The 13,606-nt window shown below is 38.8% G+C and overlaps 1 protein-coding gene across 3 annotated transcripts in view; it reads right to left on the bottom strand.

Moving 5' to 3' along the window:
* Positions 1-13,606, bottom strand: part of SCAPER (S-phase cyclin A associated protein in the ER) — a 142,251-nt gene that overhangs the window by 29,180 nt on the left and 99,465 nt on the right. For all 3 annotated transcript variants that reach the window (XM_027712175.2, XM_039379267.1, XM_039379268.1), the window contains 3 exons: positions 13,246-13,369; positions 7,085-7,314; positions 3,408-3,563 (listed from right to left, as the gene is read on the bottom strand). In XM_027712175.2, coding sequence (XP_027567976.1) covers positions 3,408-3,563; positions 7,085-7,314; positions 13,246-13,369 — 510 coding nt within the window. The remainder of the gene's footprint in view (positions 1-3,407; positions 3,564-7,084; positions 7,315-13,245; positions 13,370-13,606) is intronic.

Here is a 13,606-nt window from a genome sequence, read left to right as displayed (position 1 = left end):
TTATGGACACAATTTTCAAGCCTAAGTATCAAATGTCAGGTTTATCTCCTGCTCGGCAGAGAGAGCTCAGTATTCAGACATGCTGCATTTTACCATCTCTCACTACATACAATAAGGGACAATACCCTGTTTTCAGCTCTCATACAACTTTTTTTTTTACTCCTCAGGGAGAAAGGAGCTCTCACTTCCACTGATAGCAATGGATGCAATACAGCACCAGAAATATGGGATTTCCAGTTGGAGGTCTCAAGTCACCCTCAGTGACTCTCACTGTGTAACAGAAGAGGGCACAGAAATTACAAAATGAGATTAAATGTGGTTACAAGTTCTTAAGGTTTTCAACAAACGATCTCTCATATGTATTACACTGTTTGAAAACTGTGCTTTTACATCCATAGCAAAACTTCAATTACAAGAATCAATCAAGCATTTATTAGCCAGTATCAAAAATTATCATTTGAGAAATAAGATCAATATCAAAGTTAAATCTTTTTAAAATATCTTGATCAGTAATGAAAAGAAATTCCCTCTCTTATACTAGGATATGTTTATAACAAACGTGCAGAATGGATTCCCTTATTTCAATAACATTTTATGATTTTAAAATTGAGAATCCTCCAATTTATGTTTCTACATTAGTAAGACTTTCTTTATTGTGTCTAACTCTATGATTTTGGATGGGTTTTTTCCCTACAAGTCTACCACAGTAATAAAAGTCTCTTCACTCATGTCTTAAAATTTTATCATCTACATTATATCAAACCATAGACCTCATTTAACACTTAATGTTGATTTATATATATATATATATGAAACAATTGAGGCTATTCTCTAATAATCATTATTGTTGTGACACCTTGCTTGATGTAGAGGTAGGTGCAGGGAGGTACTTGACTGAGATCTCTTCCCTGCCTCTCTTCCCTGCCTATAGAATTGTTTCCTTGAAGTAACTGCCCAAATAAACACTGGGTATCAATTGGTTTAGAAATATTCAGCTAAATTTGGGAGTTTTATGAAATGTTCTTGGGAGGAACACAGGAAAGTCGAGATTGACAGCTCTTCCTGCATCAGAGCTCCAGAAACAGCCCAACCTACTTTGTACTCACAGGACAGGATCTTTTAATTGTTTAAAACTAGAGTTTGAGTGTTTAACTCCTGGCCCTCTGGGGATATCACAGATTACAGTTGCAGTAAAGTTTCTAACAACCTGGTGGGGTCTGAAAGCAAAGGAGCAGGATCCCACAGCCATTTCCAGCTCATAAAGAATTTCATTGTTGCACTGGGCTGGTTTAAGCCCTGAGGTTGTCCTGGTGCCCCACCCAACATGAACTGTCCTGTGTCAGCTTCCCACTCTGCCACTCAGTGGTGCTTCCTGCTGAGATCTGCCCAAGTACAGACAGCACTCTATAAAAGCACTCTAATGCATTTCATATGGAATGACAACCTTTTATATGACAAATAACAGCCTCAAAATGTTCTATCAGAAAAAATAAATTAATTTTGTGTGTCCCCCCCCATTACCATTGAGGAGCATACAGAAGTTTCCAACTGGGAACCATCATATACCTAAAGAGCAATCCAAAACTGCTCTTGCAACAATGGTGAAAGCCTGCCATTATTCTGCCAAAACTTCTTCTCATGCTACAGTGTCACAGCACTGGTAATACCTACTGGGCTTTCTCCTCCCAGTAACAACGTCAGACATTTGATGACCAGAGGGGTTGGTCACTGTGACCTACGGAGGGGTGTAATACTGCAGGTTGGTTTGGTGCTCAAGGAGGTATCAACTGAGCTGGAGAAGGAGAAATGCTGCATTGCCTCCTACCACATTTACCAGGAATGAAAGAGGACCTGTACTTCTCACAGAGGGGCTGTCTTTTGTACTGCAGATCAGGTATCACACATGATGTATTACTGTAGCGTGACATATGTAAGAATTCAATAAATTTGAGCTCTTTTTCTGCCACCTTAATCTGTGTTTGGCAATACCTTTTTCCATTTAAATCACCCTGAATACTGAGGACTTCTGTAAAGCGACAGAATTACGCTCTGCATTCACTGCTTAAATGAGAGTGGGCTCAGGTGATGAAAGACATTTGATTTAAACTGCCCTTCTAATCAGTTACACCAAAGCTTTTGATCTGAAAGACAACAGTTTTGAAATCTCCAACTTCATTCCTCTCATTTCTTTTCATGCTCAAATGAACAATCCGACCTGGAAATGGAGAACAATCAGCTGTTATATGCAGGTAGTAAGATCGGATACTTCTTGGTGGAACTGGGTAGAAAAACACTCAACTCTCCAAAATTATTCTGCTGCTACAAAGAACAGATGTTCTTGAAGAAAGTACTCGAGCAGTGCTGTACTATTTTGGGGTGCAGAGATCTCTAATGTTTGGGTGAAGTGTGTGCCTGCTCCAGAAATTGCAAATGCTATATTACTCACTCCTGCAGCCAGAACTATTATTCCACTAACAGAAGAGTGATTTTTTTTTTTTATTATTTTATTTAGTGAGCATTTGACTTCTGGCAGCGCTCTCCTGGAATGTAAAATGCCAAGTTGGCAGCTTTCAGAAAGGGAAATTTCAGTAAGTTGGGATGGTCTCTTTGGGCTCATATTTCTTGCAGTCCTTTTTCCATGTGCCTGTGTCCTTGGGTTACCAGCAACGACTCTTACCTACAGCTTTGTTTCTTCTTTTATGTTTTATTAACTTTAGTTTTTCAACCCTAGCATCGTTTTACCCTTCAGGAATGCATTGTAAAGTTCTGTCAGCCTTGATTTTTCCTGCAATGCTTAAGAGTGACAGTGGTAGGTTCTAGTAGGTGCAGCCCAAAGCTCTGTAATTTTGACTCATACGAGTGTCAGGCTGTCCTACACTGCAGATCATAGAAGTCCAGACTTGGTGGGAGGCACATATCTCATGCACATTCCCTACAACCCTGGTTAGGTTACAACAACAAACATTTTGCATTAGAAAATTCCCTGACAAAGGTAGTAATACTTTTCTTTGTAGAAAACAGAATTTCCTTACTGACAGCGGTATTTTAAAGAACAAGAGCTGCTCTAGAGACAAATCAATTAAGAGTTGATTTTTGCTGATAATAAAATACCTCTTGAAGTCCTTAGGATTGGACACTTAAAACTATCAGTGATAAAACCCTGTCTAAGGATGAGCAATTTCTAATTCTGATCAATGACTTACAAGACTCAAACCACGGCGCAGGCAACTAATTCCAATTCACCGGTGGGCGGGTGAGCAGAGTGACTCTCCTGCACTGTTTCCTTCCCAGTTATTTCTCTGTAGTCCCACAGCACAACAGTTCTGCCTGACAGCCCCAGCAGGACACTCCCTTCCCCAAACTGCTGCTGACCAGGACGTTATTGCTGACAGAGCCAGAGCACCCACCTTCCATTGACAGCGAAACACAGCTGGCACATCCCGTGCAACACGGCCGTGGCATTCTGGAGAAAACTTGCTATTTTGGGATTCTCATCAACAGGGCCTTGAACAGAGAGGAAACAGCAACACAGCTTGTCTACCAATCCTATGTTCACCACGTAACTAGAAACAGAGGAAAAATTGTATTAAAAAACCAGTCGCACGCCAGTTTTGGTAACTTTGCAAAAGAAGACATTTTTGCTTCTCTACTATCAAACCACATGAAATGCAGGTTGTGATTACTTTAATACTCTTCCTGAAAGGGTTCAATAAACCAATTCTAATTACAAGAACTTCAAATCTGGCTCTGTGTGACTATCAGTAGTTTTTGTTAAGAGGTATGTCTGTTGTAGGATAATTTGTATTATACTGTACAACAAAGATGAGTGTAAATGTTTATTTTACCATACTGCTAGAAAGACAATGGAATTTTGCCATAGTTAAATGATTTATAATAATCTTGATAGCTCTGCAACAGCACAATTTCTTTTTAGCATGAAGAGATAAACTTTGTAGAACACACTAATTCAAGAAGACAGTGATGTTACCCAGATAGCATTTTATTGCAATACGTATATCATAGCAACTACTGCCCAGTTGTTGGTTTTTTTCCCTCATAAATATATATGTAACAGCTCAGGGACTAATAGAATATGTAGGTAACAACCTCCTACCATCAGTATAGAAGGATCAGGATCAAAAAACCTCCTCAGGAGCTCAATCAAACTCAATGCAGAGAAAACCATGCTAGTAACTTCTTTTTTTTTTTTTTTAACTGAAGACTCATCTTTGGTTTTTATTACCAGGGTAGATCAGATCACCGTTGCTGATCATCAGATCACTACTGCTGAAGTTTCTTCTTTGAATTCCAACAGATTGGAAACCTATGCCAAAAAATTTGCTCCTTGCCCTTGTACCAAGACCCCTCTGTCCATCTCAACCACCATATTCAGCTGACTTAGGTGAGATCAACTCTCTTTAGGGACACAAAGGTCCCACTGCAACCACCTCCTTTTTTTTTCACCTCTAATTTTCTTTGTATCTTATCAAGTGGGAGAAACCTCTTGTCAAAATCAGAAGCACTGCTGTTTTATCCTGTGCTTCCACCTGACTTAAGACACGGGGAAGTGATTGCCTTCAGACACCATCAAATGATTCACTTTTTACACTGATTACCTATGCTGAACCTGTTACTAATACTCCTCTGTCCTACCAGCTGCTCTGTCTGCTTGCTCCTCAAGTCCATTTGTTAGAGATGGCCTCTCAGAACAATGGCTTCTTGAGAAGGGAACACTATTGGCCCTATGTTTCCATAATTTCCAGACAACTCTGACTTGACTAAGCAGGGAACATTATTAAATAAGGTTGACCCCAGTAAATAAAGACAACTGATCACATAATGCTTCTCTCACAGATGCTGTACAAGTATTTATTAAAAATACCTGTTACTTCACAACATGTCTCACAGTCTGATCCTGTAAAAACAGGAGGGTTTAAGATTATGGAAGAAAACCTCTTGCTTTTCAGACAGTCTAGTTGCTCAAAGGCTGATTTCTCTTCAGGGCTAGAAGACAGACCTTCTGCCAAAGTTCACCCTGCTGACACATAGCTTTTGGAAGCAGTGAAAGGAATTAAGAATAAAAATACACTAGATATAAAACAAAAGTCTAACTAAAGCATGAAAGACTTTAAAGCTGCTGAAGTACAGCAGTTAAAAACACTTAAAGATGCACGAAGGTTATTAATTGCACACTTGTGCAGGTAAATTTGTCTGTTCTATTTAATAACATGAAAGGTTACCAGCATTAGGTTTCTTGCAGATTTTGATCTCGGCAATCCACCTGATTGGACAGGTGATAAGCAAGTTCTCCTGTATTAGCAGAATAATTCCAGGAACAGAGCTGGGTGTTAGATACATCACAGTCACAGAGAAATGCTGAGTGCTGGAAATAGCTCCAAGAAACAGGAGGGGAGAGGAAGAACTAAATAAAATACAGCTAATACTAATAGATGATGACTCACAGAAACCATTCCCACCAATATTCTCTTCCCTAAGAACATCTCTGCAGTGTGACTGACGCTGCAAACCGTGCCCATGGGCCCCCTCCCTTCACCCCCACACCTGGGCACAAAGCATCTTCTGGCAGAGAGGAAATGGATGGGAGCTTTCAGTCTGCTGGGACTATTCCTCACTGGCACCCGGAGACAGTAAGATGCATGGAGCACTCCCTTCCTTGAGGAATTGAGCATCCAGACAAATGGAATGTCAAAGCTCTCTAATCTATTGCCTCCATCTCCCAGTCATTCTACCCATAGTGGCATAGTTGAAATAATTTGGCTACCCTTTTGATACCCAGACAGCACGTGGGTAATTGGTGTTTATGCATCAGGCCCAGCAGCCCCAAAGAGAAAAAAAAAATAAAATTTCAACGTTCCTCTTTCTTCCCCCATCTCCCTAAAACTCTCACTTAATCAGCTCCCCATGACATACGATACCATGACCTGGAGGTGAAAGATTCTCATTAATGACAGAATTTGTCTGTTTTTGACTAGTTTAAAATGCCCTCTCTCTTCTTTTCCTAATTGCACTATTACCTTGTCATCATGCCTTTCATTCCCCATTTATAACCAGATCCCCTAAAGTGCCTCAGGTGAGGGACTTGGTTGGATTCTCATGTCTCTCCTTATCTCAGGGGTATGTCTGTGCTTGGCCCACTCAGTGTCAGGTGTCTGCTCAGCACAGACCTCCCACCCTCCCATTCATAAGTGGGCAGAACACAACATCCTGAAATTTCACACTCTATCAAAACCTGTTTGGGGAGAAGGCACGTTACATGAGAACAATAACGTTTCAGAGGTCACTGGTATCTATGACAACTATTTGTTTTGCTTTCCTCCTCCAGCTGTCCTCTTTGTCTCCATCAGCATCATTCCAGACTCTGAGAAGTGTGATGATGCTCACTGAGACATGCTTTCAGTAGCATAGAACCAGAATTTCATTCCTCCAGAGGGCTGAGGACACATTGATAACTATTTATACAATAATTTATTGACAACTGCTTATGTCACTTAGTAGTGAAACTACACACTTTTTGCAAGTCTAATATACTGTTGGATATATATCAATATTATATATATAAAATATGTATTAATTATATATATACACTCATATCTTCAGGTTCAGCTATTAAAATGCAGCTAAATTATAAGATCAGATTATAGGAATGACTGGCTGATCCTTATAATAGGAGGGATATATTTTATGACAAGCTTATATGAATGAATGTAGATATGAAAGACCACACGGGCAATGGGCAAACAGGGCTGGCACAGAGAACTGAAAGAAAATAATGAAAATATGGGAACTGACTCCCACGTAATTGGAGAGGAAACTGATGGAAAGGACACAAAAAACCAAGTCCAAAATTAGAAGGTTCCTGGTTTTCTGTATTTCTGTGTCTGTGATTTTTTTGAAGAACACTTTTGATTGGGAAAATAGCATTTCAACAGTCTTTTTGACTACACACACAAACGACTATTACTGAGTTAAGAGTTAAAGCAGTTTGTTCCTTTCTTAAATCAACACAAATTTCTTTCTCTGTGGTAAAGAATGCTTAGAGAAGTTTCATTATCTTTTTTTAAACCTGATTAGGTCTTGGACTCTGCTGTTGAAGGCTTCCACTTGTGAGGATTTACTTTTCACTTCCTGTAATATCTTCAGTGCAGTAGAGTGGTTGTTTCCATCTGGGAAGCTGGAGATTAGACATCTGAAAATCATAGCAGTTACCCTCAGAAGTCCTGTTGTTAAACCTTCAAATACCTGCTTATTTACACTTCTGCCTGCAGTAGCATTATGGTCATCTGGAACAGTAACCTAAGTAAAGAGAAAAAAAAAGACAAACAACTAGAATTCAAAAAAAAATAAGCAAAGTTTGTAGAGAAACATTTAGAAATTTGCATAGGAGCACTAACATTCTAGCAGTGCTGACGGACACTGAAGCATTTCAGGTACAAGAAAAGGCAATGCAGATAATCCAAGCTGGGACAGAATAAAACAAGTCAAAAGAAGCATCAGAAAACTGAAGGAAGACTTATAGAAGCAGAGTATGTCATTAGTGTGATTGTGTTCTTATGCATAAAACATCACCCACTGACCAGTGCACTTGTCCCTCAGAGGTCAGTCACTTGTCAATCATGTCAGAAGCACAACATCCAGCTCCTCTCTGAGCAGACCTCAGAGGAATCCCATTTTTCTAAACCATTAACTAGAGCCCACTCCTAAAAGAGTGAAGTTGAGCTGCACAACATGTAAATCTGAAGACAGAACTATGTACAGGATACAGACCTGGAAGGAAATCATCCTGGAGAGCATAATTTTTTAAAAATTAATTACATTTTTTCATTTCTGCAGTTCAAGATGATTTAACCTGCCCTGTTCTGATCAAACAGTAAGTGAAGTGTGTGTGGAAGTCCTGCAGTGTTACAGGCACAGCACTGGCAGTGCAGATGCACCATCAGGACTCGGGGCTCCTGGCACATCTCCAGTGCCTGGTGCTGCTGGTTCCACACACCAACACCCCTCTGTGGAGCTACTGACAGCCAGAGGCTTCCCACACTGTCATCAGGGATCAAAACTGGCTGAAATCTTACTTCCATTCCAGGTGAAAATCATTTTATACTCAGTATATGCAAGCAAGGGCAGAGAAAACCAGTCCTCCCTGTATAGGTATCAGGAGGGATTTGGTAACACTTGGTGACAAAGAACAACATGCACATTTCTTTATTATTCATTAGCTCTGAGCCTTGTGCTGCTACTTAAAACTCATTGTAATGGTCTGTTTCTGGTGCCAAGCCAAGAGAGCAAGTGAGAAGTCTTTAGCTGCTTATTCAAGTTCAATAGGAAAAATAATCCCATGTTGCTCCAGTAACTTTTGTTGACTGCAATAATTCAAGCCTAATGATTCCAACTGCCCACTGAAACAGATGGATTAAGCTTTGCAACGTGTAAATCAATTTAAATGTGGCAACTTTGTACTAGGAACACTAACTTTTAAAAATTGCTAACAAACGCTACTCACTGCTTTTTCACCCCAGGTAAAAAAATTATATATGTTATTTCTGTAATGATTTAATAATATTTTGCAGTAGGGGCTTCCATTTGCTGTAATGAGCAGTTCTGTAAGCAGATAATGTCTATTTTTGTCTTCTAGTTCAATGTGCATATGAGAATTTTATTTTCCAAGTATATAGCCCATACCTATAAAATTCATGCTTTAAAAGTAAAACTCTTCTTTTAGTTTGTAAAATAAATAGATCTGACACTTAATAGAATCATTTGTTGCAGAGCTCATTTTTCACATTCAATTTTTGGGGAAAATGTATGTATTTGTTAATATAAAGTGAGAACAAGTGTGGGGTTTTTTATACTGTGTATGTCAGAGAAGACATAGAAGGAAATACTGTTTTACAGAAAATGGGTACGTTTGAACTTAATTCCTTTTACATTTTCCTTTTATACTAACTCAAATAAGTGACAAAAGATCAGCTCTTTTACTGAAGAAGTAATTAATGGGACAGTGTGAAAGTGTGTTGAGATTTATGTTCAAAATTAATTGGTTTGCTCCCAGAAGCAAAATTAATTGGGGTGCTTGCTTGTTGATTATTATATCAAGCAAGGGGTAGGAAATCTTAAGATTTAATAGTGTAATCATGACAGCTTTCAAGCTCTGGTTTCTTTGTGATGATTTCACAAGGAGTTGATGATATTCAGAGAAACTGTGTGTTGAAAATGGGCTTTGGATGAGTAAATGTTCAAACATTCCATAAATCTGAGGTTTAATAGGTTAAGTGACACAAATCTACAGATGTGATTACACAAACTGATTTGCTGGTAACTGGTATAAAACATTTTCAAATCACAAAGGAAAATCAGGAAAAATGTCTAATTATTTGACACATCCAACATCTCAATGTAACTTGTACCCAGTTACTATTTTAGCTGTTATGATGACTGGCTATGTCAGGCTCAACCAGGACTCTGCTTACTTTAAGTCAGTTCTTGAATCAGAACACACTGATGAGACCACACTGTCAGCTCTGGCACAGTCTCCATATAACTGTGAGAGTTATTCCTCAGAGAATTCCCCTCGTGTTGGGATTCCCAGGCTTGTGCAGAGCTGCCATAAGCTCTTCAGCTCTGCCCAGCATCTCGGGCTTAATCCTCTAAGATGCTGCACAATATGGCCCCAATCCAGTAAAGCACTTAGGCACACATTTAATATAGCTGAAAATGTTACTCCCTTCTGACTCATGTCACCAAAATACCTCTGCACATCAAAGTAGTTTTCTGTGCTAACGAAAAACACTAAACATTTCCCAATTAGCGACGTAGAGCTCTGCCACTGGCAACTCACCGATGTTTTTGTCTTGTAAAAAAGCACAGCCCTTCACAGCCATGAAGAATTTTAAATACAGAGTTGCTAAACCTAAATGGACTGACTTGAAACCTTTTGAAGCACCTAATTTCGCTTCATTTGCTCACTGACTTTGTACCCTTCTCCCGTTAGCAGCGGTGATTTTGTGCTTTTTGCACGGGTAGTCATCGGGTTTGCCTCAAAAACACTCTGAAAAATGTCTACTTTTAAACCAGCATGATTAAGATGTCAGATTTTCTATGTAGTACCTAGTGAACTAAAGAAATGGAAATGGCCCAGGAAGTGCATGGGCTTAGGATGGTGCAGGTGAAGGTTCCACTTTTTAAACTCCCTACCCCCAAACGCTTCAGCAGGTCATAACTTCCTTCTGCTCCAGCCCTGTTTTCAGGATTTACTGCCCTCCTCATGGTCTTGTTCTTGGGGCCTAAGGGAACTGTCAGTGCCACACTATGGAGACAGATGTAATTCCAAAATGGACCAGAACAGCAGAGAGGCACAGACGTGCCTTGGATTTCACAATTCTTGCCACCATCAGTGCAAACATGGACCTGCCTTTTTTTGATGCAGTACAGATGATTAAAAAACCTGACCACAAATAAACTGCAATGGGATGGATACTGTCATTCTGAAATACCCCAATGAAAAGGCAGCAAATTCCAGTGAAGAAACTGAGGAGAAAAATTACTTCCCTGTGCCTAGATAGCCAGATTAACTTAAACCCAGTAAGATTTCATAGACCATTTACCTACAATATAGTCCAGATTTAAGCACTGTATTTTGGAGAAGAAAAAACAAACAAGCAACTCACGTTTGATTTCTACATTTGTGTGATTGCCACTTAAATTGTAATGTTTGTTGCACATGCTTTTACATTCACTAATGATGTTTTATTTAGAATTTTCAGATATTCTGCATTTAAAGATTGCCTCAAAAAATAATCACACTGATCTGTCATGATATCATACAGATAGGTATGGTTTTGATATATGGCTTTTCAGATATCTTCTGGAAAGTGCATGATAGCTGTCACTTGACTGGAAATAAAACCTCCAAACTAACAAACTGGCATTACAACGCTTACAGCTCTATTAATTACTTGGCTTTGTCACTGTGAAATCTTCCCAAATACAAAATCAGAAAAGTTCCCATTATTTTGCAACTGTCTTCTGGGTACAGGAGACAAAGAGGAGCAGAGACAGCAGTCTGTAAATAAATGCAGCTACACCCCGAGCACAGGATTTGTATGAATGTAGGTGGGAAGGTTTGAGCCATTAATCATGGAAATCAGGAAACACCAGTGCTGACCTCAACAGACTTAGGCATTACCTGAGCTAAGGAGGCTCACAAAGGTCAAATGGTAGGTAAAGTCTACAGAAGGTTTCCTACCAGTCTGTTTAGGTAGGAGATAAGGAAAGGTCTAAACAGGACACTTCAAACTACTAACCTGGGCAGGATGTCACAAAAAGAAAAGACAAATACAGTCCATCTGTTATTCTATAATTTCCCATGGGTACTTTCATTGGAGGAATTATTTTTTTTATAACCCTTCGAGCAATATTTTGAGGAGAAAAATGTTACAATCGTTTAGGGAAAAATGAACATTTTGTCACCAATGAAAAGTGAGTGTTTTAAATTTTATTCTTTATAACATACAGCTTTGAAGTAGTGAAGATGATATTGCAGTTGACTGATGAATAAAACCAAAATTAAACCCACATTAAACTGGTTGGAAATGAGGTTCATGCTGGATGTATTTAAGACGATATTAAAATGTTTCTCAAAACCAGATTCTTTCTGTTTCTGTATTAAGTAAATACTGGCATACTTGTTTAACTGTTTGTTAAAACCTTGCAAATATTTTCATTTATTACTGGTATTTCTTGGGCTTCATTTTACAACAGTAAGTGGAAATACACACAACGTGGGCAAAGGCTGCATCATCCAGCTCACCAAACCAGGAAAACTGAAAGCAGTTAAGTATTTTGAAGGAGTGTATTTCAGTATTTTGGTATTTGGAGCTGCTCTCTTTTTGTACATTTCTTTTTCATAAAAAAGAAAAATTCAAACTTGATCTGATTTATAATATTTTCAAGAGAGAAAAATCAGGGTTAGAAAAGCAGCACTGTATTTGGGTTTGTACTCACACAGGTACCTCATGGAACTATGAAGATATCCTGGTTTAAGGGCCAATTTTGCATGAAGAGAACATAAGAGACTTTATGCACAGGAAAGAAAAGTCCACTGTGGATCATGGGAAACATTAAGCTTTAATTACAGTTTTGCTGCAATTCAAGGGTAGTATTTGGCAACAGACTTGAAGTAAATTATCCTCCTGTAGCATCTCTGAGCTCTAGGTGGCCAACTCTGCCTAAGAAATACCCTCTGTATTCCTTCAGGAAAAGTGCAGGCCATTGCTCAGCTCCAGGGAGAGAAGGGCAGGGCTTTGGCAGCAGAGTGAATCCTGTCACTTGTGAAGTGCTGAGGGATTTCCCCTGGGCTGGAATTACCCCCAGCCCTGCAGAGCCAGCAGTGCCCAGCACAACACACACACCTTTCACTAAGCACAACTGAAACCTAATACCTGGAATCCTCTTGGAAAGATTTGGTGAGGAACAATGAGCTGGCAGCTACTTAGAGGAGAATGCACAGGTTGCATTTGGGTTTTCTTTGTGTCGAGGACCCTCGGACTATCTTTTTAAAGTGTTCCTCAACAGTCCTGTGGCTGTTGATTCCAACAGCGTCACCTAAATTATTAAAAGTATGTACATAACTTTTCAATTAACAAACTGCTTGGCTCATGAAAATACATACACACAATTTATAAGCAGAAAACCAAGACTAAATATCTTATGATGAGCAGGTCACTATGAATTAAAAATGAGTTTTCAAATAAAATATTTAATGACATTTCAAATGAGATGTAACATCAGAAAATTAAAACTTTCATCGTTAAAGAGTCCTGCTATTTAAGCACTTCAGCAAATCACACCATGGCAACAAATTGACCTGACTTGGATTCCTGACACTGAAACTAGTAGAAATCAAATACACATGGACAATTCACAATATTCTGTATTTTAAATATTCCTATAGAGCGAATTAAAGAAAACAACCTCAGAAAATGTTAAAAATAGAACGATATCCACTCAGTAGAGTTCCTGGAACGTATGTTTTTGCAGGTCTTATTAGTAGAAGCAAATGTATCTATTTCTATAGAGTATAGTAGATAAAGCCATCAAATACATACAACAAAAGAATCTTACTCTTTCAAGCCTTTATTCTCATTTATCTCCTGGCATTCTTATCTAAATACCTGAAAATGTTTGTGAAGCATACAAAAATGTCAAAATTAAAAAAGCTGGTTTACATACCGTAAACTGGTGTATCAACAGGTCCATCAGAAAAGTGACCTTATTACTGAAGAGAACATAGGTGCAGTTTTCTATGCAGTTGCTGCAGGTGAGGCTGTAAACATTTACTGTACTGCACAGTGACCTAAAAAGTCAGAAGGGAAGAAAAATTAGACTTTTAGGTCTTTTTCTTCAGTAAACTGAAAGCAAACGAATGGCAGCACATCACAAAACAACCTTTCAGCAACTCACAATCATTTCCTTCAGCTTGGGATTCCAAACAGAACTAATACCTTAAATGGAATCAATTATATAACTAATAACTTCAAAACAGTAAGGCCCTGCTTATCAGAAATCATGGACTGTATGGGTACTGGACTCT

This window comes from Pipra filicauda, unplaced genomic scaffold, assembly GCF_003945595.2.
Source record: "Pipra filicauda isolate LSUMZ 115617 unplaced genomic scaffold, ASM394559v2 scaffold161_size1661140_pilon, whole genome shotgun sequence".
Taxonomy (NCBI): domain Eukaryota; kingdom Metazoa; phylum Chordata; class Aves; order Passeriformes; family Pipridae; genus Pipra; species Pipra filicauda.
Note: the sequence above shows the minus strand (reverse complement) of the source record. Positions and strands in the feature narration are given on the sequence as shown.